Here is a 27,090-nt window from a genome sequence, read left to right on the forward strand (position 1 = left end):
TTATCAATCTTGAGCCTCATATTCACCTACTCCATAGAAAACTTCAGAGACAGATTTAGGTAGGTACTTAAAGTTTGGTCAGTCTCGAGATATGCGCCTTCGACTTCAACCACCGCAATTATTTCTGACATTGAAATTTTGAATAATGTGCAGATGTGGCCTTTTAATTTGATTTTGTTTACCTACCTATTTAAATAATTGTTTGAAATATTTTATCATCGCTTCTCTCTATAACCTTTACCTAACTCAAGGATGCGATGATACCGTATTACGGTATCGATACTTCTGAAAATATCATGATACGTATCGATAAATATCATGATACTTTTGTTTGTTTATTTTAGCTTAAAAAGTTGGCTGAAATGCCAAAACTTTCACAGATAAAAAAAAGCCAAAAACAAAAAAAATTCAAAAGCTCGGTATCAAGTTTGGATCGATACGTATCGATACACTACTGATCTGATACGTATCTATAAATATCATGATATATCGAGTATCATCGCATCCCTGACCTAACTATTTCAAAACTTTTTGACGAAAAATCGAGACTTTTTGACAATTTTTTGGTAACAAAGTAGGAAAGGATTTTGGCAATTTCTGACGAAAAAGGCAATTCTAGGAAAAATAAAACGAGACTTACAATTTTAATAAAAGGGGTTTTCTCAGAGTTTCTGGCAAAAAAGCAAGACATTTCGACAATTTTTTTAAAAAACATAAAAAATTCGAAATTTTTTGAAAAAACAACGGGTGTGATTTAATACCACGACAAAAAAGGGCGTCAGCACGACAAGCATAGGCACTTTCACGCCAAAAAAATCATCATCACGACTAAATTGGAAATTACCGACAATAAAGAGCTTACCCCGACATTAAAGGTACTCCAACGACAAAATAATGTATCAAACGACGAATTAAAAAATTCACGACATTTTATTACTTTCAACTCCTAGGTATATAAGGCAATGCACGACAAAATGTTTCCATCAAAAACAGGCATTTCACCGACAGAAATAAACGTTTAAAAAATATTAAAATGATACCAAAAAAACGAAGTAGGTACGTAAAAAATTGCTGTTTATAGAAATAATGTTTTGTGGACTTTGATGGGCGACTCCTCTTCCTCTTTTGACCTCAGGGACGGACCGAAAAGGGGTCAAGGGGAGACAGTTTGCCCCCCTACGGTTCCGCGAAAGCAGGAAAAACTTGGGAAATTGTGAGAAATTCAAGAAAGTTAGAAAAATACAAAAATTCCAACTATATTTTAGTTTCCGTTTTCAAAAATTCAAATTTTTTACAATCATGTATTTAATTATCGATTATTTGCCGACAAAATCGCCGATCTATACTCAAAATTCTCATTTTTTCCCTAAGCTTTAGCCCTCGCTTCGCTTTGGCCAATTTGGTTCTCTTATACTGAGTTACAATTTCACTCAAATTTTTTTGAAAGAAACCCTCAGTTGATTATTTGTAAAAATTTGTACAAAGTATAATTGTAATTGAACTGATAATGTTCTGTCGTGTATGAAATTATTTTGTCGTGAATACTGCTTATTTCGTTATTAAATCGTAGTCGTTCATAAATACTTTATTGTCGGGCGTCATCTGGCGTGGAACTTCATCATTTTTCGTCGTTCATTCGTCTTTTATGAACGAAAAAATGCTCGTCGTGATGACGCCCTTTTTCGTCGTGCAAAAAATATTTCCCCAAAAACAACTAGGTAAGTATGTACGATTTTTACAATTTTTGGCAAACAGCGGAATTTTGACAATTTCAGCAAAAAGAATAACTTTGTGAGAATTAAGTATTGGCAAAAAAAGATACTTTGGCAATTTATTTCTGGCAAATACTAACCTAGCTGAGCTTTTAGATGATTTTTAAGAAAAAAAATTTTAAAGCAACAATTAGATAGTTTTAGTAAAAATGAGCAATTTTTGAAAATAAGAAATTAAGTACACCTTTTTGCAATTTTTTTTGCAAAAAGTGAGATTTTTCACTTTGAAACTTCATTGAAAATAGAGACTTTCCAACTACGAAAAAGCTAGAATTTTCAGCATTAGAGAAGCCTTTTGGACAATTTTTTTTGAAAAAATATAACTTGGTAGAACTTTTTGTAAACAACCGAGAATTTTTACAGTTTTAAGGAAAAAGCAAAACTGACTATTTTTGGAGGAAAGCACGAATTTTTCATAATTATTGGACAAAAAAATGATGAGTACTTTACCGCAATCTTCGTTGAAAATGGTTGACATTTTTTAGTCATTGATATTTTTTCATGCAAAAAATGGGGTTTTCAGGTCATTTTTAGGAATAGAAATGAATAGTTCTTGAACTTTTTTTGCAAAAATTTTTTTCAGGTGAAAAGTGCGTTTCTTGGATAAACATTTTTTTTTAAATTTTATGTTTGAGTATTCAGGGGGGGTTTGGGGGCGCAGCACCCTAGTTTATGATATCACCAAAAAGTCTTTCAAATCCTCTAACTATTGAAAAAAGTTCCATTTTGGTAGATATCGCGGTTATCGAGTAATCCACTGCTGAAATGGATGATATTTCAAGTTCACTGAAAACTTTGACATCCCCTTGCAGCATTCAAAAAAGGATAGAGGGCTGCGATTTGCGTCATTGGTTATCCCTTCAAAAGCTATTTCCACAGGAAAAATTTCAAAAAATCGTCGACCCCCCTTCCCTTTCCACTTCTTGGTTGAATTGACGTGGAATGACCCAGAAGTTAATTTTCTCACTTGAAAATTTTAAAAGTTGAATAATTTTTTTTATAAATTTCAATTTTGAGAACGAAAAGAAAACAAGTCTGAGAAAAGCGAGGGCAAAACCTTTGGGAAATTTTGTGTTTTGAGAAGTAAAAAAACAGGATTTTCTTTCATCACAGGCATTTGTTTTACCGGGCCTTCCAGAAAGCGGGGACTCAGGGCAATCTGACCCGTTTGCCCCCCCCCCCTCAAAGATCCTGTTGTCTAATGCCGATAATGAATTACAAAATGTTCAAATTTTTCATTTTGAGAACGTTTTACTAGTATACTTCAGGACTGCCTTGGAAGCTTGTCTGAAATCTTTATTACTTACTATGATTTCGCTTTTGATGTTGTCCTGATCAGGTATCGAATCAACTTCCTCATCTTCGTTTTCATCCTCTGTATTTTGATGATCTGTGAGGAAGTCTTTAATTTGTTGCTCTAGCATCCGTTCTCGTAATACACCCATTGGTCCTATAACACCTATACATTTTTGTTTTTTACGTAAACGTAGATCGTTAATTTTGGAGGTCAAAAGTTCACCTAGATTTTGGTCTTCGGCTGAATCTGACCATAAACGTGGATCATTTTGCATTTTGTTGAATGCCTTTCTGATGACTTTCTCAGGTTTGAAAACTTTAGGTTTCGTAACGAGAGTTTCAGTGATGTTATTTACTGGTACAGTGGTGGTTTCCCATATACATCCTCTTGAGTGTTGGGAAATTCTTGTTCATTTTCCATGTTTTCTACGTGCTCTCGCCAATCTTCAAAATTTCGTTGACGTATCATTTCCGTCATTATTGAATTGCGTACGTCACGATATTCCAAAATCGACATGGTTCGGAGGCGGGACTATTTTGTTTGTGAATGTATTGGACATGTGTCTTGCATGCAATGTCACTGAGTGTATATTAGAGTCAGTCTCGATTATTATTCTTGCTCGAATAATGTATAGCCTGATAGAATTTCAATGCTCAAGAATTCAATAAAAACCTATCGAATGTGAATATTTTTCGTATCTACGCTAAATAAAAAATTTAACGTCATTTAATAAGATTATTGAAGGTACTTAGTTATTTTCATCAGAACAAAACTATAACCTATAACATTAGTAATTACTAATTAATCTTACAATATATACAGCACTTAATATCTAATTGAAATATTTTCATGCCTTTGAATATCACTCTCATATTGGAATTCCTGATTTATTTTTACCCAACAAAGTCTGTAAATAATTTGAAAGAATAAGTTAGGTGATGTTATCTCTGCAAGAATTTTTTAATGATAAATTACAAGGATGTTAAGAGCTATCAAATTCTAGAAAATGAGCTGATAAGGGAACTTTTTGAAGTCATACTCTCCGATTTTAATGAAATCAAATTAGATTGAAAAAGAATGTTCTAAAACTCTTGTTACCAAAATTTCAGATAAGTACCTACTATTGAAACTCATTTTTGTACTTTGAAAAAATTTATTAAAAATTTTAGAAATTCATTTTTTTCAAACTTTTTATGCTTGTCTGTTTACGTGCAATTATATATTACGTATACATTTTTTTGAATGAATTAAGTGACACAACTACTAATATTAGGTCGTTCTAGACCCTCCAGCAATTTTTTAATTTTCTCCAGAAATTCGGTAATGTATTTTCTGGTGTGTCTACACCATCTCTTGACTCAAAAATAATCTCAATTTGATCTTTTTGGAGCCTTCAACGAGTGTTCAAATTTCTGGAGAAAATTTAAAAAATCTCAGGAGGCTCCAGAATGGCTAAAAATGAGTAGTTGTTGATGTTGAGAAGCTGAATTGAAGAAATTATTCGCATTACTTCACTTTTATTCTAAAAGTTTATATTTTTTGAAAATGATTCAAAACCTTCCTTTTTAAAAATATTTTAAATTTTCAAAAATTCACCAAAGATATAAAAATGAACTTTTGAGCGCCTGAAATTTTGATTACGAGGATTTTTGAACATGCTGTTCGGTTCTGCTCAACTTGGAGAGCGTGAGTTCGAAAAGTTCCGTGGTGAGAAAAATGTCTTCACTCAATCACCTTATTTTTCAACGTTGTGTTTTTGGGTTGACGCTTATGGAAGCCACAGTAACACTTTCTGATCAAAAAAATGCATATTGCTATGATGATTAAAACAATTGCAAAAGTAATGAACCAGTTTTCGGTTAGAACATTTGAAGACTGTGCCACTTCGGTAATCTAAACGAACAATGAAACAATCTGATCAATTATCTACTGGAATAATAAGTTTATCCAAATTAAATTGATTATTCAACTACTTACATTTTCAGAAGCCAAATTTGGAATATAAATGTGGGTTATATTCGAATCAACGAAGCTTTCATTGTTTAACTGATCTGTATTCACTGCAGGACATTAATTTTACGAGATACAATCGAAGCATTATTTATGTGACTTAATTAGAAATAAAGGAATAAACTCAACTTTAATGAATAAAATTGAATTCATGTTCTCTAGTGAAAACTCAATTTGAGGGACCTAAATGGTGACCAAAAAAGAATGACAGTGAATTCGCGGAATCGAGTTCAATTTTGTAATATTTGAGGAAATGGCCTTGCCTCACCCCTATTGAATAAAACTCTTGATATGTTCGCCTCCTCCCCCCTAAACTTTCAAAATTTTAATTTCAATCTGTACATATCTTGGAGGGTTCTGAAAAAAAACTTGAAACGTGCAGAAAGGTTTAAGCAGCTGAGCATCTTGAAATTCATTTTTTCTATTTCCACTATGATCAAATGAAATTAGGTAATCCAGCAATGAATGAAATAATTTGTTACTTTTTACCTAGATTTAGAGTACATCTGGTGTCTTTATACATTGGTGCTCCGGTATGAGTGCATACGCAATATGCTCTCATTGTTGGATGTTTTATACACGCTGCAATATTTCCACATGGTCTTAGAGCGCTTTTATTGCAGGGGACAAGATTTTCCAAATACTCTGGAAATAAAACGAAAATAAAAATTGGAATAATTACTAATGGGTATTATAATTTTTTTTTAAAATTGAATCAAAGATTCAGAGATAAATGAAACGTCACACGTCACGCTTTTTATCAGCTATATTTAGGTATTCGTGAAAGCGGAAGTAGATCTATAAATTCAAACTGAAATTTAAAAAAAGAACCAATCAAAAGCATCACAATACTTACCCATTTCGAAAAGTACAGATGAAATCAGTATTATCACTGGTCATAAAATTTACAGTTCAAAAGTGGTCAAGAAGTTGAAATGAACACAATAATGATAAAATGTCTACGATAAGGAATAACCGTTGATGCGTTGTGCAAAAACAACTGAGCAAATTTTCAAGATGCTGTGTTGTATACACCTTATGTAATTATACTGATTTGTGCGAATCGGAGAGTATGATAAACGAAATAGACCTTTGGTGCCATTATATGAAAATACATATGTGAATTGTAAACGTAAACACCCGGTATCGTTTAGGTAGTCTAAATTGGGAGAATGTGTGTTTGTGTGCTCACTCGTATTTGGACGTTGCTAGCAGAAAGAAAACAAATGAACGCGTCGTGGTAAGAGGGGCATATGTCGCCATATGTCCTTTTTATGGCGACCGCATATTCAAAATCTACGTCATCTCTTCTGAATGTGAGACCACACCTACCTCTCTACGAAGTTTCAAACTTCCCGAGCTATAGCGATTTGAAAGAACATCAGTGGAAAAAAAACGTAAAATTTCTGGCAGATGTTCTCTCGCTTATTCCAATTTTGTTGATAACAAAGTCCATAAACGTTTTTTCGAATTGACTTATGAATACACTGAACAGTTTTGTTAGGTTTACTTTATTTTTGTCATGTAAGTAGTGATCGTTAATATGCGAAGATTAAAAGTATCTTTTGAATAAGTAGAAATGATTTTTTTGCATGATAGAATTTTTTTAAGTGTTACAATCTTGAAACAAAATTTTTATGGGAAATATTGCTTTTTCAACGTACCTGAAGATTGCTATGAAAAGATCTACTCAAGTGTGAACTTTCATTTAAAAAACAAAAAAAAAATCTGATATGTAGCTGTTTGAAATGTCTTGCAGAAATTTTCACAGTAAAAAGGACATTAACTTTCTTCATTGCGAGCGCTGTGGTCTAAATATGTACATACCTCCTGCGTGTTCGGGAGTTGGCAACGTTGAATTTACTCGTAGTTGGTGGAATAGTCACTCTTTCGGTAGCAATAAACTCCGATGGTAAAAAGTTCCCTCTATCATGGCGTAAAATTGAACCAAAACTTCAAAACGGTTTTTGGAAAACGCGAAATTTTTGCAGTTATGTCCTTTTTATTGTGACGTGTTGAAATTCAATGATCTGTACGACGTATGTATAATAATTGATTAAAATGAAGAATAACGAAATTTCACTCGAGAACGTAAGGGTTTTGAAAATATTTCATCTTTTATTACTTATTTGATGAGAATTTGAATTTTCTATTTCTTGAGCAAAAAAATTCACATCCTCAGCTTTAGAAAGTATTTCAGCTGCAGTGTAATTTTGAAAAAATTGCTAAGTATCTAAATGAATGGTTTCCTAGCATATGCCTTCAAAAAGCAGACATACTATTTGTGTGTCACTCCAGTATATGAATTTGTATAGCGTTTCCTTTCTACAAAATGCATTTTTTCACGCAGTCTTAAGAACGAATGACATTTTGGTTTTATGTATGATAATAATTATTATATTATGTAGTTTTCTTTCCAAAAATTTAAACCTCTGCTCGATTTAGAGCAGGACTTTTTTGTTAGGTCTGAATCAAAACAATTCAAAAGTAGGGTCATTGAAAACATGCTCTACTCATGTGGTATGATACAAAATCTTTTGTAGGATTTTTGGGGAGCTGAGTTGGAATTTTTATTGAGTTGGGAGAAGGGTTAAATTTTTCAAAAATGATTCTGAATTTCGAACTTTGTGCATCCAGTTCTCGCATCTTATGAAAATCGATATGTGAAGCAACCTTTTTCTATTTCAGTGCACTTTTATGTGCGAAAATTTCCCTTCATTTATTCTGAGGAGGAACGTGGCAAGGGGGTGTTTTTTTGTCTAAAAAGTCTGGTTTAATCAAATCTTTGCATAGCTTGATTATTAAAAATCAGTCGCTCAAAAGAACGAACAAAGTTTTGGTATTTGGAGAAAATTTTACAAATTTTTAATGTTTGAAGACTATTTCTCGACTTCTTGTGCCAGCGTAAACTATTTGGATCCTGTAACATTGAAATCACGAAAAATACAATATGAGCCTCAAAATCAATATTTTTGGTAATTTTCACTATTTCCGATGGTTTTTTTTTAATTTTAATTTTTTTAAATTTATTTTAACGCAATTTTAACACTTTTGTGCATTTTTGATAATATTTTCAAATTTATTCATTTTCAACTACCTACATAATTTACAAAATTTTGAATGCTTTTATGTAAATGTGTTTTTATATCATTTCAACACCTTTTCAACGCTTCTCTTAGTGCATTTTTTGAAAAATTTGTTAAAATTTATTACTCTGTGCTAATTTTAGTATTTCAATGCTTCTTTGAGTGTTTCTGCGTCATTTGAACGCAATTTCAGCTCTTTTCGAGCATTTTTGTAAAATGTTATTGAAATTTCATTACGTTTTACTAATTTTTGTGTGTATGTAGGTAGAAGACGTTTTGAAGATTTTTTTTTTTGTTGCAAAGGCTAAATTGTATCAAATTATATACCTACTAAAATTACATAATTTTTTTGGTAATTTTCTTTAATTTATTGTTTCGAAGTTGAATCCGGTGTAAATTTGGAGCGCTAGTCGTTCCTTACGTAAGTCAAAATGAAAGTTCACGAATTTTTCAATAAAAATTTTCATTTTCTCGAAAACGAACGCATCGGAACAAAATTTGAACGTGAGTTTTGTGCTCAGCGACTTCAAATTAGTCTGGAAATAATATAAAAATGCAAAATTTGGAAATAATTTTTCGCTCAACTTCAAGGCCGTCGAGTGAGGGGGGCGAAAGGGGGCAGTTTGCTTCGAATCCGCGCTTTCTGGAGGACCTGGAAAAAGAAGGCCCTGTTATGAAAAAAGCCTGTTTTTTTACTTACTTCTAAAAACACAAATTTTCAAAATATTTTGCCCTCGATTCGCTCGGGCTTGTTTTTTTTTCTTTTCAAACATTAAAATTTCTGAAAAAATATATTCTTATTTTTTAAAGCTTCAAAGTGAAAAAATAAATTTCTCGCGTAAATAGTATCATTTTTATGCCTCTTGAAATACAAATTTTCGAGAGCTTTTGCCCTCACTTGAGCCTGTTTTCTTTTCTTTTTCAAAATTAACATCCTGAAAAGGAATCTTTTGAATTCTAAAATTTTAAAAGCCGAAACATAGACTCCTTGCTTAAAAAAACATCCAATTTAGTTCTCTCAAAATACAAATCTTCAAAAACTTTGTCCCGGGCGAAGCCATTGGCCAATTTGCCTCTTGTTTTAAAATTAAAAAAACCACATTTGAACTCCCAAAAATTCAAAACAGAAAATGAAAATATTGATAAGTCATATGAATACTCGCATGATGCTTGAGTTATCTATCCGCAAAATTGGTATTTATTCCAAACATCAGCCGGAAAATGTTCTATCCAACCCCCTCTTCTTCTCAAAAAACCTCTATTTATACAGTCGTCCCTAGAAATTGGGTCAAAATATATTTTCTCCAGGCCTGCATAGGTCAAATATGAGGGAAAAATCAAAATTTTACCAAATTGACCAAGAAAGCTGAAATTTAGTATTGTACCCTATTTTCGACACATCAAATCGATTGGAAACTGTTTCAAACAATTTTGAGCAGTTCTGGAGCCTCCAGCAGATTTTTGGAACTCGAAATTCCCACAAAATTTCATCAAATGGAGTTAGATAGCCGAAATTTACTCTGCAAACTAATTTCAATACGCTACGAAGTCAGCTGCAAGGGGATTTCAACTCGTTTTGGAGCCTCTAGCGATTTTTTGAAAATTACCGGAGCCTCCAGTAGATATTTGAAACTTGAAATTCCCGCAACATTTTACCAAATGGAGTTGGCAAGCTGAAATTTGCCTCGCAAACTAATTTCAATACGATATGAAGTCGACTACATGGTGGATTCAAATGGTTTTGAAGCTTCCAGCTACTTTTTGAAAATTTCAATTTTCCAAAAAAAGCCGATACGACCTTTCAAAAAGTCGCTGGAGGCTCCAAAACGACTTGAAATCCACCAGCAGTCGACTTCGTAGCGTACCTATTGAAATTAGTTTGCAGAATAAATTTCAATTTTCTATCTCCGTTTGATGAAATTTCAAATTTTTGACCTAAATTTGATTTTCAAAAATTCACCAAAAATCGAAAAACGCACTTTAGCACTTGAAATTTTGACAGGTGATAAATTTTTGCCTGATATTTCGATCTACCTTTGTACGGTTTGAAAAATTTCGTGCAAGTCCTATGTTGGAACGCAAAATCTGCGATTTCGGCTGACCTATCAATCAAAATGGCCGCCATTTTGTAAGTAGGGCCACTTTTTTTTGTGTACAAGTGCTAGAAATGTTCCTTAGAACTCCCTCCGTAAGAAAAAAGTTGTCCCGGAGGATCGACCGGGGGGGGGGGTGCAATAAATCCTTGAGCGGACTCTCCGACTATCGACCAACCTTTTGGCATTTTTCGCGATTTTTTAAATTTTCCAAAAAATATTTTCCTACTAATTCGAGATTGCCAGGTCCAAATCTGATATCAATTTGGAGCGCTCATCGCCCCTTCAGCAAAAACAGATCAATTTTTCTTGAAAATTTTGATTTCTTCGAATACGAGTTCAAATCAATCGAAAAATATTTAGGAAAATTCTGCAGCCAAAATGTATCATTTTGAGAAAATTTATGAGAAGGAATTGGTACCAAAGTACATATAAAATATTTATTCATAAATAGGTACATGTTCATGTATGAAAAAGAAAAAGAAAGGTATGATACATACTTACATTAGACAATATTATAATTATTTGCGAAATATTCACAACAAAAATAGTAAATAAATAGAAAATATATAAAATGTAATTTTTATACAAATATTTACAGTCTTTTTTAAAAAATAAATTACGTATAAAAATTTAATAGAATAATAATTCTACTCGTATTATAATATTATTTTGTGGAAAGGGAATATAAACCAAATTCCATTACGAGACAAATGAACGAGAGGTAACTCAACGTAATTTTTTTCTTTGAAATTTTTATTCAAGTTGATAATTTTTCTAGACCAAACAAAATATATGATTCTTTGCATTTTTTTTTTTTTTTTTGAACATTCATTTGTCTCGTTAATGGTTCCCAATTTCGCATTATAAGAATGAATATAATTATTACGTTAGCCAATAAGCTGCAAACACGGATTTACCCCTATAATTTTTCAGAAAATGGCCAAAAATGTGAACTATTTTCTGCGGTCTCGGATTGTTCACAGATACCTATCGGCTAACTTATACAATAGCGTTATAAAAGAAGCTCCTAGCGCCATCCATCGCCATCAGCACGACGACGCATCTATTGACCTGTAACTATACTGAAGAATTAACGTGATTGGCGTAATTTTCCGCTTTTTGAATCGATTTAATCAGCAGACGTATCTTCTGTTTATTCAATGATTCGAACAATGTGGGTTTTCGAAATAGCGAATGATTTCGTTGGTAACTCGATAAATATATCCGTGACGATCGAAGTATCTGTCTACAATTGCGTAATGTTTACTTAGGTATAGTTTGTTGGGCTCGTATTTATTGAGAGGTTTGGTTAAGTACGGAAATGCAAAAACAAAAAAGAAGAAAAATAGTACATAGAAATACATAATACAATCTATGAGAGATACATTATGAAACCTTACGAATATTAATTAATTAATATAAAATGACTCGGGGGAAATTGTGATCACTGTTTTTGATTACCGTTTGTCGGCCATTTTTGGAAAAACGATATCGGCAAGTCCGATTCGTCCAGACTGGTCAACGACGATACTTTCGATACTCTATCGGCGTCATCCATTCGATCATCGGCTACGATCGATAGACTCGATGGAGTAGTGACTTCGTTCTCTTTGGGATCTGCCACTTCGGATGAAAAATCATCAGATTCTTCTTCCGATGACGTAGTTATGTCTATTTCTGCATCAGCCTGAGCTGCTTTTTTAGCTGTTTCAGCGGCGGCAGCGATCTCTTTCTTCTCGTTTTGTTCTTCCGAACTAGTCATTATATTAGTTTGCGAAGCGTCGTCAGCCTTATCGAGTTTAGTATTTGGTTTAAATTGACTAATGGTGTTCTTTTTCACGATAGGGGCTGGCGAATCTTCAGCCTCGTCGACGCTCTCATCTTGCGATTCTTCAGCTTTCGGCGTCGTAGTTGACTTGGTTTTCAGTACGGACGATCGTTTGGCTGAGAACAGCATCGTTCGTACTGGTTTCTTATCGGAAGACGCTGCCGATGGTTCTTCGGCATCGTTACCGGTGATTTCTGTCGTCGTCCTGAAACGATTGTAGTATTTACTCGTGCTGGTCTTTACTCTATTCGAAGTCGATGGTTTGAAAGTATTGACACGTTCGGTTGTGGTGTCTGGGGCCAACGTTGTGGTCGTTGTGCGGTATTTCGATGGTCTAGTTCTTGGTTTGTATTTCCTCAACGATTCCGACGTAGATTCTTCCGCCGATTTGGCTGACTCAGTTTTGTTTTTCGATCGTGAGGCGAAAGTCACCTTACGTATGGGTTTCTTCTCCGTATCAGCTGGTTCTTCGAGACTTTCAGTCGTCGAAGTTGGTGTACTCTGAGTGGAAGCTGCGGTAGTTCGCTTGTAATCCTTGATACTGAATCTGGGTCTGGTCGAATTGGAGTATTTGTTCTTGATTCGGGTCTTAAGCGAAGATGTCGTCGATTCTGGAGTTGTAGTGGTTGTTGTCGATTGCGATGAGGTCACAGTTTGGGGATAGTTTTCTTTTTCTTCTTGTTTCTCAGAATTGAAGTAATCTGATCCCGAGTTGGACGAGTCGTAGTTACTCTGCAGCAGACCACTTTGCTGCAGGAATTCTTTAGGGTAATTGGGATAGTTGTCTTGTTGTTTGGCTGGGTAATTGGGATAGTTTTCTTGTTGCTTGGCTGGGTAATTGGGATAGTTGTCTTGTTGCTTGGCTGGGTAATTGGGATAGTTTTCTTGTTGTTTGGCTGGGTAATTGGGGTAGTTTTCTTGTTGTTTCACGTATTGAGGGTAATTGGGGTAGTCATCTTCGGGTTTGGCTGTCGTATGTTTGGTTGCCTTCTTCTTTGTGGTATATTGGATTGAGGCCTCAGTTGAGGGAATATCATTGGAAGCGTAGTACTCATTGTTGATGGTGCTGCTTGTGGTTGAGACTTCTGGTTGGGATGTTTTGTATCGTACTTGGTCTTTATTCTTGTTTCCCTTGGATGGCTTACGACGACGAGTACCAGCTTTTCTGGTCGTAGTTTCGTATTGTTGCTCGATTTCGTAATCGACTGGTTTCTGAGTAGTTACTGGGGCATATTTCTGTTTATCTTCGTATACGATTTGTTCTGCAGATTCGGTGGAGGTGAAGTATTTGGGTGGTTCTGGGTTGTAATTAACTTGTTGAGGGTAACGATTGCGATTGCTGGTGTGTTGAATACTGAAGTATTTGTGATTCTTGGGCAAAGCTGAGGTGGTGAGCTTTTGAGGAGGAGTGGTTATTTTTTGGAAAGCTCCGAAGCTGTGTTCGTCTTCAGATTCGGTCGGAGTGGGTAAAAACGGAGTTCTGGTAAACGAGTTGTATTTCTCGTTATTCTGGTATTGTTTAACGCCTCCTGCAACGTCTTCTTCGTTGAACTGAATGACGTCACGTTGTGGCAAATAAGTGACCGATTTGATCGATTGCAGTTTACCAGGCTCGTAGTCTAATAGATTAGTAGCGGTGCTGACTTCTTGGAAACTGGCTGATGGTGGAATACGGTCGAAAGCCGGCTTATGAGGTAAATGACTAGGTTTGGGTTTTTCCTTCTTGTAGTGCTCGACTGGAATGTCGTAATTTTGACCCAACTCGTCGATACCTTGGTCTGGTTTGGGTCTTGAATGCTCGGTGACTGGTTCTCGGGCAGGTTCTCTGGGTAGGGAGAACGGTCTGCTGAATTGCGACAACTGTTCGAAGACTTGTTTACTGGGGTTATCTTCGTGAGGTTTTTTCAATTCGTGGTGTTTGATTTGTTGTTGCTGCGGTTCGTAAGGGCGTTTGTTGAATCCGTTTAATGGTTCGTATCTTTGAGGAGCTGGTTTCAAGCCACCTTCGTAGAAGAAGTGATCTTGGATTTGTTCGTTTCTTATGAAAGGTGTCGGTTTCAATGCTGGAGGAGGTATGTTCAACGACGGATCCCTGTGACCGTAAATAGTAGCTATATTATTGGTATTGAGCAAAAAGTCATTAGGTCTGGGCAAAGGTTGTTGCTGTTTGCGCGAAAAGGCTTCTTCATCTTCGTAGCTTTCTTGTTTCTGAGGCGATCCCAAGAAATAGTTATTCGGTTGGTAGGGATTGGGTGGATTTGGAGGGAAGATTTGCACCGAAGTTTGGATAGTCTTCGAAGGCGCCTGTATCAGAGACTGAGGCTTGGGTACATTTTCCAACCGGTAAGGTGTAGGGTAATGCTGCTGTTGAGGCAGATACTGCTGGTGTTGATGTTGTGGCTGAAGAAATACCGGCGGGAAACGTTGAGGTTGTTGTTGTTGCAATTGCTGCTGCTGCTGTTGCTGTTGTTGCTGGGCGTTTTGAGGGAAGTATTTAGGATGCAGATGTGTGCCTTGGTCCAGGAATTGGTTATCTTTGATGTTCTTATCCAGATGAGGATTTCGGGCTTGGATTGTCTGCAAGCCGAATGTATTGAACGAGCCTAGAATTGGTGGCACGACGAATGGCTCGATGGTATTGGCCGATGCGGCTGTTTGGAACGATTTCTTGTATAAGTTTTGCTGTACGGGGACGACTTGTACCGGTTCGGGAACTTTACCGAAGAATTGGCGACTAGAATCGGTCCGCTGAGGGAAGCTTTCTACTTGACGGGGTGGAAAGCCTGGCACGAACGGTTTCCATTCGTCGGCTAGTACCTGCGAATCGTAAGAGGATGATTAGAAAACAGTGTTCGAAAAGTTTAAAAAGTATGAGGTGAAGGACGAAGGTGGTTACCTGTTGATCCCATTGCTGGTATCGATGGATTTCTTGTCCTAGGATTCCAACTATACAAATACCTGCGAAATAAATCGGTTCATTAGTAAAGTTGTTTTGATTTTTTGAAACAAATCTAAATTATGTATCGAGATTTCTCATAATATTACTGATCACTTCTGCAGAAAAAGTTTCTTTCTTATTAACAAAAGATTTTGATAATGGTCTCAAAAATACTTTTAATGGGAACCTGTGATGATTAGGCATACATTTGGAGATTTTTAAACGTATATACATATTATATTCGGTAATATTTTAGCCGTTTTCGCAATTTTTATCATTTTTTCGAAAATAATATTGGCCGAAAATTTTTTTTAAACTACGTACGACTTTTTGAGCAAAATATGGCAATCGTGAAAAATCCATTAAATTTGAAAAAACATTTTGTTAATTTTCAGCTATTTTCTTCATGTAAATTTTATTTATTTTTTTGACATGTATTTTCGAGAAATTTTGTCAAGATTTTGTGCGATCTCAGCAACAATTCGTAGTTGATTTGAAAGATTTTCTGCTTCACTTTCGTGTTTCAACTATCCTATTTACGAACTTTGAATTTCGATTATTCATGGACTTTTCTTTGATATTTCCAACTCCTTCCTATTGCACAAATTTTAATTTTATGGCAGTTTTGTGTAATTTTTGCTGTATTTTATCAATTTTTCGTATTATTCTGCCATTTTGGTCATTGTTAACTATTTTTGAACCAAATTTTGGTAATTTAGGTTACTTAGGTACTTACTGCCAATTTTGGAAAATTTGGTTGTTTTTTGAACAATTTTCGCGATACTTTAAAGAATGTGGACTTCATTTCCAATGATTTTTACATTACCTTTTCCAATAAATCATGCATACATTTCTGGAATTTTTTTTAGGGGGGGGGGTGTTTATCTATTTTATTTATTTTTTGGAAATTTTGAATAATTCAGTTCTATATGGTTTAAGTTTTGATGCACGTGTTCTGCTTTTTTTTGTGTTTTTTCCACGACTTTTTATTGACTTTGTTAATTTGCTGTTAATTTTAAAAAACTTCTGTCGACTTTTTGTAAAATTTTCACAATTTTAACAAACTGCTTCATTTTGAATATTTTTCGAATTGGATTTAGGTAGCTATTTTTCTAAAATTTTTAATAAATTCATTTCAACTCATTTTTTAAATTCTTAATTATAATTTTAATAATTTTCTGATTACTTTGAACAATCGACTCAAAAATTGAAAAATTGCGTTTATTTTTTTTATTTTTCGTTATTTTTTATATATTTACTCTTTCTCCTGGCTCCTCGAAAAAAATATACAATCCAATTTCAAGTTCACTTCCTTGAACAGGATTTTCAATTTGAAAATTTTCATGGTCCTTAAATTGCACGGAGGGTCTCTAATAAAACATCTTTGAAAGTGAAACCTCTCATTCAATGTGTGGATTCTTCATTAAAATACTCGTATCAATTAAGGAAAACAATAATTAAATCGAAAAATTCATCTTCGACCATTTTCCAAAACCCTCGTAACCGAAATTTTAGCTGCTCAAATTCATTTTTATACTTTTAAACAGCTATGGATAATTTTTTTCTGTTTGAAAAACCTCATAAAAACCGTGTAAAAATTTTTTATAGCCTTAAATTGACCTCTTGAAGTCAAATTGAACTATTTTTACGCGATTCGAAGTTCTCAGTAGAATTTTTATTTTTCTTCGTGGTTTTTAAATCTTCTCCAAAGCACAAGAAATTTGATTAGAGCTGCTGAAAATTTGATTTTGGAAAATCCGCCGTGTAAGTGAATTTTAAACGACCAAGTTAAGCATGAATAATATTTAATATTTTGCAATTTATTTTCAAAAATGTTGGAATTAATTGGTTACCTCTTCATTCAGCAAGAAAAACTGCCCCTTGCCCAAAATCGAGCTCCCAAAACCAAATGTTACGATTTTCTATAAGATAAGAGAGCTTCCAACCAGATCTCGATTATGTCCATAATTTTAAAATGTTACCCAAAGACACGTGTAAAAATGTGAATGGAACATCAAAAAAATTGGACTTCCACTGATTTCAAGGTACCTCAGTCAGCCCAAAAATCCCCTCAAGTGTTTTTCTGGCTCAATTTTAATTTAAAAAAAAAACCAAACTATTGAAAATGGCAAAATTGGAACGTGTGGCTTGAATATTGCTTGGGGGAATCGTTTTTATTTCCTCCAACTTTGAAAATTTTCAATATTTTTGGTTTTATGCAGACTTTAAAATCTGACGTGATGATCGGGTGCGTCAAAGTGGTCAAGAATCGAATTCTTAGCTGTCTTAGATCAATTTTCAGTGTGTCCAACGGTCTTGCTCGTCCTGTCACAACCACAGGTCCATACTTGGGTCTGAAAACACCCACTGATTTGAATCAGGGTTGCATACCGATAAACATAAACGGTATTGGTATCCGGTATTGGTGATTAGCATACAGTTCCCAAAATGGTATTGGTATTTTGGTATTCTCCTTGTAGAATGTTGGTACCATATTATGCATTTTGGTATTGGTATTTTATTATTTTTTGATTTTTTTTGGGTATCTGGTATTGGTATTGGTATTGGTATTGTACCAATATAATACTGGGTAGCTATTCCTGAAATTTCGGTATGCGTGATAAGCGAGTTATGAGAGTTTCAAAACCGTTAACTAACGCAGTTACCACATGTTATGGATCGTTAACATGTCGGTAACTTACTTACGTTAACTCCAAAGTTAAGCTAAAAAAAGGCTAAAAAACTAATGGTTGCAGTCTTGGAGATGTAGGTAAATGAAGTTTCTTTATTGCTTCATTTTGTTTTAATTGCGATTTTTCAACTATTTTGATTAAAATGTAATTTTGCTATGGCACCTAAAGTATTAGCAAATGATGAAAATACAAAATACGGATTAAAAATGTTAGTTCAATTTAAAAATATGAAAATAGTTTATGACGGTGCGAGTAGTGCCCATTCCATTATTCCGAAAACTTGTGGCTACTCATCAGTTCATGTCCAACGTTACGCGTGATAGTACGGTGATAGTAAAAAAAAATACCGCACGTTATTTGCGGAACTTAACCATCATAACTGGCTTATCACGCTTACCGAAATTTGAGGAATAGCTACCCTGAATTAAAAAGTGTGTTTTTACACCCAAATTAACGAAATTTTTCTAATTTTTTTTTTTGGAAATTACTTTTTTCTATTTAAACACCTCGATTTGGGAGTTCAAAGTTCATAATTATCACTTACAAGTTTTTCAACAAAAATTATTTTGGTATTGGTATTATGTAATACCATTTCAAAAACTTAATCAGTATTTTGTAAATTGGTACTTCATCTGTCTGCTAATCGGTATTGGTAAAACGGTATTTGTAAATTTTTTCAAAATTTGTCCGTATTGCTAGTATTGGTAGCCTATTTTGGTATTTACAGTGGAGTCTCGATATCTCAAACTCCGTTAACTCAAAAACTCTGGTAACTCGAAGCAAAGTCTGTTTCCCTTCAACTCCCCATAAGACTCAATGTGAAATTCACTTCTTTAACTCGAAATAAAAAGTCCAAAACCTCTGACAACTCGAAGTAAAATGTTTGAAAAATATGGAAAAAACCTCTGTAAGTTGATGTTGATAATGTTTTGCCTCTATAACTCGAATTTCTTGTTGAAAAAACTTGTAAATGCAAATCTCATTGATGCAAACCTATTTTACAAACTCATTGGAGTTAGGTACTTATATGTACATTTATGTCAATAAACATGTGCGTTTCACTCAAATACACAGGTACAATACGTGTTTCCATTTCATTCCATGGTAAAAAAAAAACATTCATCTAATTCAAACTTTGCTAACTCAAAATACAGTGAAACCTCAATAACTCGAAACTCTTTAACTCGAAAACCTCTATTAGCCGAACCAACCTCCATTCCCCTTGAAATCTCCATAACACTCAATGTTAACTTTACTCGGATAAGTCGAAATTGACTGCACAAACCAGTCATAATAACTCGAATATTTTTCAATTCATACGTTTATCCAGAGTTCAACGGGTACCCGGATAACCGGGTTTCCGGGTTCAACCTGGAAAGCAACCTGGTTACCCGGATACAGAACCGGGTAGTGAAAAACAATGAAAAATGCGACGTTGCCAAATCAAAGTGACGAAAAAAGTTCATCTTTATATAGTGATCCTAGCGATATAAAGATGAACTGCTCAAAATGACGTCATTTTCTTGAATTTTTCTACCCGGATAAGGAACCGGGTAGACCCGGATAATTTTTGGATCCGGGTACCCGTTGAACTCTGCGTTTATCTTTTATGCATTACATATCTCAGTTGTAACTCCAAGCTAAACTTTTACTGAAAATAGTGAGAAAGCCTCTATAACTCGTACGTTGTCTGGCGTTTACCTCTATAACTCGAATATTTCAACTCATACTTCTATCTTTTATGCACTTACATATCTCTCAATTCATTCATTTTGTAAGACCTGTATAACTCGAATGCTCTCAAAATCTTACCTGCATAACTCGAAACTGATTATCTCGAAAACCTCTATAATTCGAATGAATGACCATTCCCCTTGGATTTCGAGTTATCAAGGTTCCACTGTATACCAAAAACGAACCTCCATTACTCGAACTCCGATAACTTTAAAACTCCGATAACTCTAAGTCAACTCTTTCTCCCTTCAGCTTCGAGTTATCGAGACTCCACTGTATATTGGTATGCAGCCCTGATTTGAATAGTGTCGTTGTAGGATTCAATTTTAAGAGGTGCTCTTGAATCAGGTAAAAAATAGTATATGTATTACAATACAAGCACCAAAAGTGAGCGTTTTTATGGCGAGCGAATGTTTACGGACTGAGCCGAAGGCGAGGGACGTAAATTTGCGAGGCATAAAATGCTCACTCGGTGCTTGCATTGTAAGATATTTTTCATTATGTGATATCATGAAAACGCGTTTTCAGCACCGTACGCACATGCTCACTTCAAGTTAATTTTAGTCCTAGGACCGAAAAGTAACTTTTCAGTCCTCGTAAACGCACGGAACAATACTTCTCGCATTGCCAATAAAAGAGCTGCTTTCATGCGTCAACGCAGGAGTGGGAATACGCACTTTCATGATAAATCAGTAATGAAAAAACTTTTTCAAGTCTTTTAATAGTTTCTTCAAAACTTGTACCTGAAATTTTTATATCATCGACGTATTTTGTAATTCCATCTTCGTTTTCAATTACTTGGTTAATCATGGGTACGAATTCACCTGATGAAATTTTTAGACCATAAGGTAGCCTGGTAAATTCATACACCTGCCCCTCTACCTGAAAGGCAGTAAATTTATAAGACTCCAGATCAAATTCAAGCTGCCAAAATCCTGTGGTGAAGTCAATGGTACAGAAGAACTTGTCGCCAGCATTCTACATATTTTTCTGCAATCTAACTTTGAAATAATTTCACCCCTTCTCCTAGTCCCCTTCATAAAAATTGAAATGTTAAAAAAAAAGTCCTTCCAAAAGTTCTGTGTGTATTCTGCGTTTGCATGTTGCCTTGTTTGTTAGACACCAGTTAGTAGTTACTTCAATTTTCAAATCTTCGGAAAAAATCAAACAAAAATCAAAATTACACTGAAGACTCCAGACCTGCTGAAAATGTCGGATGCTGGTTGTGATACATTGATACCAGTTTTGAAGGGATTTTCTTTAGTTTTACTGGAAATTGCTTAATTTAAAAAATATAAAAATATGTATTACGTATATTTTTCAAAAAAATATGATCACAAGTTCAAGGTGTTTTTCAGAGCTATTCAAATTTTCCTGAAGGGTGCCTTGAAATTTTTTGGTTTGTTCTATTCAAGATGAGGAGAGGACGCTGCCAATTAGAATAAATGCACTGACTTCTGACCAACTCGTGGTGCGAGAACAAAATAAATAGATTTTTCCTGAATGCTGAAGATACCTACTGAGTTTTTGTGCTCAAAAAAACAATACTCTCGATAATGTTTTTAAAACCTAAATTACAAGTTTTTTTCGATCTAAACATGTCACGGTTCAATTTCCCTTTTCCCATTAAAAAAAAATCCTCAAACATGGGACATACGTCGAAGCTTTGTTCTTCAAAATATAGCCTACCTCCGCATTGATCTCGAATTTCCCGCAATTTCTGGACTACTTTTGATGACTTCATCTCAACGATTTCATTTTTTAATTATAATAATCTTTTATTTCTATACATATGTTCTATAACCTTATCTACAAAATAGTGTGTTCTCTAGGAAGTGTACAAATTCACATGTCACATAACGGAGTATTAAGAAATTCGTTTAATAACGTGGAAATTAAAGGTACAAAAAATGGAATCTTTCTACACGATACGATGATTAATTTCAATGGGTAATTTTTTGCATGTGGTATTCTAAACAATAGCCAGTGTCATCTTTATCGCGCGGCAATTGTTATAATTTTACGTCACCTTATAAATAAGAAGACCGTAGACTATAGAATGGGTAATCTGGTCTTATCAAATATTTAGCAATATTTAAACACCCGTACCGTTAATAATAGAGAAATACCTCCAGTCGTAAAGTTTTACGGTATATGTCGTAGAAAATTGCAGGTCTATTACTCGGTAGACATTAAAAACGGTACCTTATAGTTAGTAGGTATGCCTAGATGAGTATTTAGACAAAGTAGGTACAGGTATCTTTTTTTAGAAACGAAAACTAGCTTCAAATAGGTCCATTAACAAGCTTAAAAACAAGCTCGTCGTCGTCGTAGGCGGTATCATTTATCAGATTATTGAATCGCGATAAAAATTACGTATAGGTGTAGGTACTCGTATAATATAAGTGAAAAAAATAAAATGAAAAGTGAAACTAACCCACGCTTAAAGCCGAAAAAATGCATCGGACCATCACATTTCTCATAATGAGCTCATTCGTGTACCTGTAACAAGAACAGAAAAAGACAAAAAAATAAAAAAACACATCTTATTTAAATGGACGACTACAACATGTAAGAATACTACATAGGTACTTAGGCACGATATTACTATAACCTGGTTTAGAAAAACACGCAAAGCAATTAAACGGGTCATTATTTACAATGTTAGAACGAATACGTATTTTGTAACTTGTCGAATGAGTTTTTTTTACGTTAATTTTTCCCATTTTTTTTCCAACTCTTTCGATGTTGGAAAACTGTGTAGCATGTTGGGAATCCGAATAACGCGTGTTTTACGCATGTAACCAGTAGGTAAAAGTTTCGCAGAGAAAATACTTTTCGCCTGAGCTCCGGATTGGTTGCTGCATTGTGCATTGATCAAAAGATGCTGCATCTGACAGCCTACTACAACATATAGATGTAGATGGTTTTAAAAAATGCACGATTGTAGGTCTCTAATATTATCCAATATGACCATTTAAGAGCATTTATATACGCGTACGTTCCGGTAAAAGCTTGCCAGCTCGTTTGATATAATAGGTGATATTGATACTGGTTTTGTTTTCAATCATTTATGTCGCACTCTCCAATGCGTGGCAGTTCTCAGTTCTGTGACCTTATTGTGCTGGGTATACAGGCAGATATGCAATAGGGGTTGTAACTCGGACCAAATAACGAGACGTAATCGTACCCGAAAGCCGAAATAATAACATTTTTACCATTTCCTAATCCTAAAACGGGTAATTTGTGTAAGGGGTTGCGTAATTAGAGCAAATGTTACGTCTGTATAGGTATGCAGGTATGCGTTTGATAATGTGAGATAGACGAATTATACTATTACGAACAGGTGTTAGAGAATACATATAATATAGATCAATGGTCAGTTTGATTTTAATTATAGGTATTAATAATGAATATGTATTCGATCAATTTCAATACTAGATAAGTTACATTTTCTATACCAATGAATCAATCGAGTGCAAATGTACCTCTACCTCCCCTATCTATCGTACCAGCATAGGATAGACAGACGTTCAAAATATATCGTACCAAGAATTAATACAGACGAAGAAAAAAAAAATCAAGAGTACCTATATGTGTACTGGAACTAGTTTAAATCATGTAATAGTCTCGAAACTGGTTACTGGAAAGTGGTAGTTATTGCGACATATTTAATCGTCGTGCACCAAATCGGAAGTTATTTTCATAGTATCATTAACGCGCGACAAGTCGCAATCGCGATCGAATTCTATATATCGCAAAGATATACGTACATACGTCCTTATTTGTATGAGTATTATGGGCATATTTGGTGCATAAGCTTTACGTGTGGCGATGGCGTGGCTGGTGTATTGCAAAATTCATCCAGGTATCGTAAATGCCCTTCTATGGTGTAAATTATACCCGAGTATGTGCCGCAAACGACAAAAAAATGCGACTGGTAACCTATATGATGGTACAGGTGCTCGAGTGTCTTATTGGCAGTACAAAAGATATACGACGAGTTGATGTTTGAGAGGTGCATGTGATGTGGTGTGCTATTCTTGTATACGAGTATCGGTGAAGAATTTTTATTTGCCAATTTGCGCTATAGGTATGATATTGATTGGAATTTTGGACTTGACGACCATAAGGTGAAATCAGGTCAATAAGAGGGATTTATTATTGATGGGTGCGTTGTGATGGTTGCGAATTATTTGATGGAATTTTTGTGTGTCTGCCGTCTGCTGATTGAGAGTATTTATCGCGAAAAGAGTATAAATATTGAGATGCAACTTCAAAATGTATTGGTCGCTTCGTTGAAGTCGACCCTACAAATCGATAGTGGTTTATTTTAAGCTGATCTGGGGGTTTTTCCAGGGTACTTGAAATTGGTGCAGGAGATTTTGTAATTGACTTCAGCAACTGAAAATGAATCCTGTCTCAAGTTCGAGATTGTGAGTCAATTTAGACTAAAGAATCTAAAGTAATGGTTTGAGTAGTGCTCCCTCTACCTCTTTGAAATTAATTGCGACCGCTTTCAAGCCAGAGTGGAGCCTTCTCCAGCGTACACCATACATTTACAGGAATCAATTGAAGAGTTTGATTTTTTCAGGTTTCAAAATTTTGAAAAATGATTTTTTAGAAATTTTAAGTTTGAAAGAAAAAGCAAACAAGCCTGCTAGAGCTGACCGTAAAAATATACAAAAATTTGTATTTTGATTGGTGAAAAAGCAATGCTTTTTTATGCGAGGAGTTTGGTTTTTTTCATTTCAAAATTTTAAATAATTTGAATGATTTTTTTTTCTTCTTTATAACTGGCGCCAGAGTATTAATGTATATCAAACGTGATGGCCTAATGATGCCTAAGGCTAACATTTTTTTAATGGCTTGTCTAAGCGCAGGATCAAGTTTTTTCGATGGTCTGAATTTTTCACCGTGAAACTTTTTCAAATGTCCATCACCGGGCTTGAAAGGAAATTTCACCGCTTCACCTTTGTATTTGCCAGGGTTTAGACTGAAGCCACGGACATGAGATGAGTGCGAGCGCGAGCGCAAGCGTTTTTGAGTTTCTCATGTTAGGACACAACTCGTTTGCCACTCGCGCTCGAATATCAAAATTATTTGATATTATCGAGCACCGAGTGTCAGCACTCAGAAATATATTTTTATTTTCTCTTCAAAGTGGTCATAGGAAATTTTAAATTTTGGCTTGCGCTCATCTGATATCCGTGCCTTGAAAAAATGTCTTTATATTCTTCAATATTTTTATGCCCCAGCTGGGCTTCTTCCAGCGTAATTCTACCTTCTTTGACAGCTTTGTCTAAGTCTTCTTTTAATTGCTTTTTTAGGATTATAAGTGCTTTTTTTTGATCTTCAAGAGTGATGATCTCTTGTTAGATGTGTTTGGAATTTCGCCCTATTTGCTGTACAAAAGTATGAGTGTACTTCTCGACATGTTCAATTCTTTGTAATATATCGATAGCTTGGTATAGAAACCTTGTAAGTCCAGGTTTTTTTTCTCGAAAATGCTTTTTTTTGTGGTTTCTATAGTAAAAGAAAAGTTGGAATCCAAATTTAAAAACCTCGTTCAATAGGTGAAAATCCAACATTAAAAAACAAGTAAGTCTGACATATGAAGTAAGCACAAGAATTTCATCAATTGTAAATTTGAAAGCCTCATTAAGTCCTTGTTAAAAACCACGTAAGTCGTACATAAGTACGATGAAAATCTCGTATGTCCTTTCAAAGCACATTAATCAACTAATTATAATTGATGAAACTATAAAATATCATCAGGCCATACCCTTAAGACCCATGAAACATAATAAGGGTAAGGGCACCAATTATGGACCAGTCTGCAATATGGACCAGTCCCCATTCTCGTCGGCAATTAGCGCAATCTGTCAGGAAAAAATGTATACAGATGTATTTTTGGCCAAAAAAACGAATGAGACAAAAATTACAACTGTAAAGTCAAAACTTGATGAGAAATTTACAAAAAACTGTTTTGAGACACTGAAAATTCTTTTTAGTGTGTTTTTCAATTTTTATTAAAATATATATGTGGTGTAATTTTCTAAATGTCATTGATGTTTATAATATCAAAAAAGGACGCAGTTTCTACTGGAGTGATCAGTTTTTGCTAAAAATGAGGGTATGAACAGAAATTTTTGGTCCAAAGTTTTTTTCAATGGGGTGCGCTAATATGGACCACCTGTGATATTGAATTTTTTACTTTTTTTTACAGCTGCTGAGAAAGGGAATGCTTGAAATACTTTTTTTGTCCATTACTACAAATAAGTATGATGTTTTGAAACGTAAAAATATGTTTATTTTGAAATTCTTTAGGTGGTTCATATTAGGCGTCCAAAATTTTGAACTGTCATTTTGACACTCATCATTCAACAATTTAAAAAAAATATTCAAAATTAACCTGAACTGTTTAGAATACTTTTTTTGTACATTTCTACAAATAAATATGACCTTTTGAAAAATGTGAAAGTACGTTTCTTTTAAAATTTTATAGGTGGTCCATATTAGGCGTCCAAAATTTCGAACTGTCATTTTGACACTCATCACTCAACAATAAAAACAACATACTTACAGTTGACCTTCATCCCTGAAGTTTTTACAGTGTTAGTGGAAGGATGAAACTTCATTTTAAGCCTTTGTATAGGTTTCTACCCCCATATAGTTTTCAAGTGGCAATCCTCCAAAAAAAAGTGGCCCATATTTGGTGCCTCTGCCCTTGATGCAATCTAAAACTGCAAATAACAAGATATGAATGTTTTAAATGTTTTTTTTGTTCTTCTGAAAAATTTCAGATTTTGGACTTATGTGGTATTTATACCAAGCCATCGATATTATATAACATCCCATTATGTTTGGGTATGTGCCAGGATTGCAGAATTTGACCAGAAAACATGAGACTGGAAAATCCAGCCCCTGGTTTATTTAAACAAACCTGGAACTGGCACACAGGAATCGAAAAAGAAATCAGATCAAAACACATTGCTCACAAAACTGCCATTCAGAATTTAAATTTGCATGTGTTAGATATCAACATTGGCATACCTACAACAACAAAACGTTAAGATAAATGGTGTGCAAAAATATCTGAAAAAGCTCTAGAAGTAGCTACAGAAACAAACACATAAAAGAAAACATGGCATCAGCTTGGAATGACTGCAAAAAACTTGCAGATGATTATTATACAAACTGTAAAACCTAGTAGGGGGATGTGCAGGTAGAGCAAACACAGTACAAGCTAGAGCAATCTCAGTCGAAGCTTCAGCAGTAAAAAATGCTGGAATCTACTATAACGAGTCAAAAAAATATTTCCCTCATGAATTTTTGAACGAATTTGAGAAATATTTCAAGACAGGTATGGTAGATGATGAATACAAGATTATAGCTGTAAGGACAAAAAGTTTCAAAAATTCGTATTTTGATAGTGGAAAAAGCAATTGGTTCCAAAATTTTGAAAGAATGACGGTTTTTTTAATAGAAAATTCCAACTTTGAAAAAGAAAAGCAAACAGACCCGAACGAACTGAGGGCAAAAGCTTTCAAAAATTTGAGTTTCGAGAAGTAAAAAAACGTCTATTTTTATGTGAGGGGTTTGTTTTTTGATCTAAACATTTTTTGAGTGCGAA

General features: G+C 34.5%; 2 protein-coding genes across 2 annotated transcripts in view; both read right to left on the reverse strand.

Moving 5' to 3' along the window:
• Positions 1 to 3,777: 3,777 nt before the first annotated feature.
• On the reverse strand, positions 3,778 to 6,347 carry LOC135834958 (uncharacterized). Its single transcript, XM_065348965.1, has 5 exons — positions 5,936 to 6,347; positions 5,569 to 5,724; positions 5,047 to 5,129; positions 4,804 to 4,962; positions 3,778 to 3,976 (listed from the first exon to the last, which is right to left on the reverse strand). Exons 1-5 carry the CDS (start codon positions 5,937 to 5,939, stop codon positions 3,938 to 3,940), a joined length of 441 nt encoding a protein of 146 aa, XP_065205037.1. The 5' UTR covers positions 5,940 to 6,347; the 3' UTR covers positions 3,778 to 3,937.
• Positions 6,348 to 10,839: 4,492 nt separating this feature from the next.
• The window catches only part of LOC135834959 (mucin-2-like), a 46,887-nt gene continuing 30,636 nt past the window's right edge, over positions 10,840 to 27,090 (reverse strand). Inside the window, exons 2-4 of the mRNA XM_065348966.1 lie at positions 21,892 to 21,956; positions 14,986 to 15,047; positions 10,840 to 14,906 (exon numbers count right to left, since the gene is read on the reverse strand). Coding sequence (XP_065205038.1) covers positions 11,706 to 14,906; positions 14,986 to 15,047; positions 21,892 to 21,937 — 3,309 coding nt within the window. The 5' untranslated portion in view covers positions 21,938 to 21,956 and the 3' untranslated portion in view covers positions 10,840 to 11,705. The remainder of the gene's footprint in view (positions 14,907 to 14,985; positions 15,048 to 21,891; positions 21,957 to 27,090) is intronic.

The sequence above is a fragment of the Planococcus citri genome, chromosome 2 (assembly GCF_950023065.1).
Source record: "Planococcus citri chromosome 2, ihPlaCitr1.1, whole genome shotgun sequence".
Lineage (NCBI taxonomy): Eukaryota > Metazoa > Arthropoda > Insecta > Hemiptera > Pseudococcidae > Planococcus > Planococcus citri.

Excerpts from the sequence above, each read along its gene's own strand:
- LOC135834958 (XM_065348965.1), bottom strand. Across the intron at positions 5,130-5,568 it reads CAGATGTACTCTAAATCTAG|TGAATACAGATCAGTTAAAC; the intron begins GTAAAAAGTAAC and ends AATGTCCTGCAG. Across the intron at positions 4,963-5,046 it reads CAAATTTGGCTTCTGAAAAT|ATTACCGAAGTGGCACAGTC; the intron begins GTAAGTAGTTGA and ends TTGTTCGTTTAG.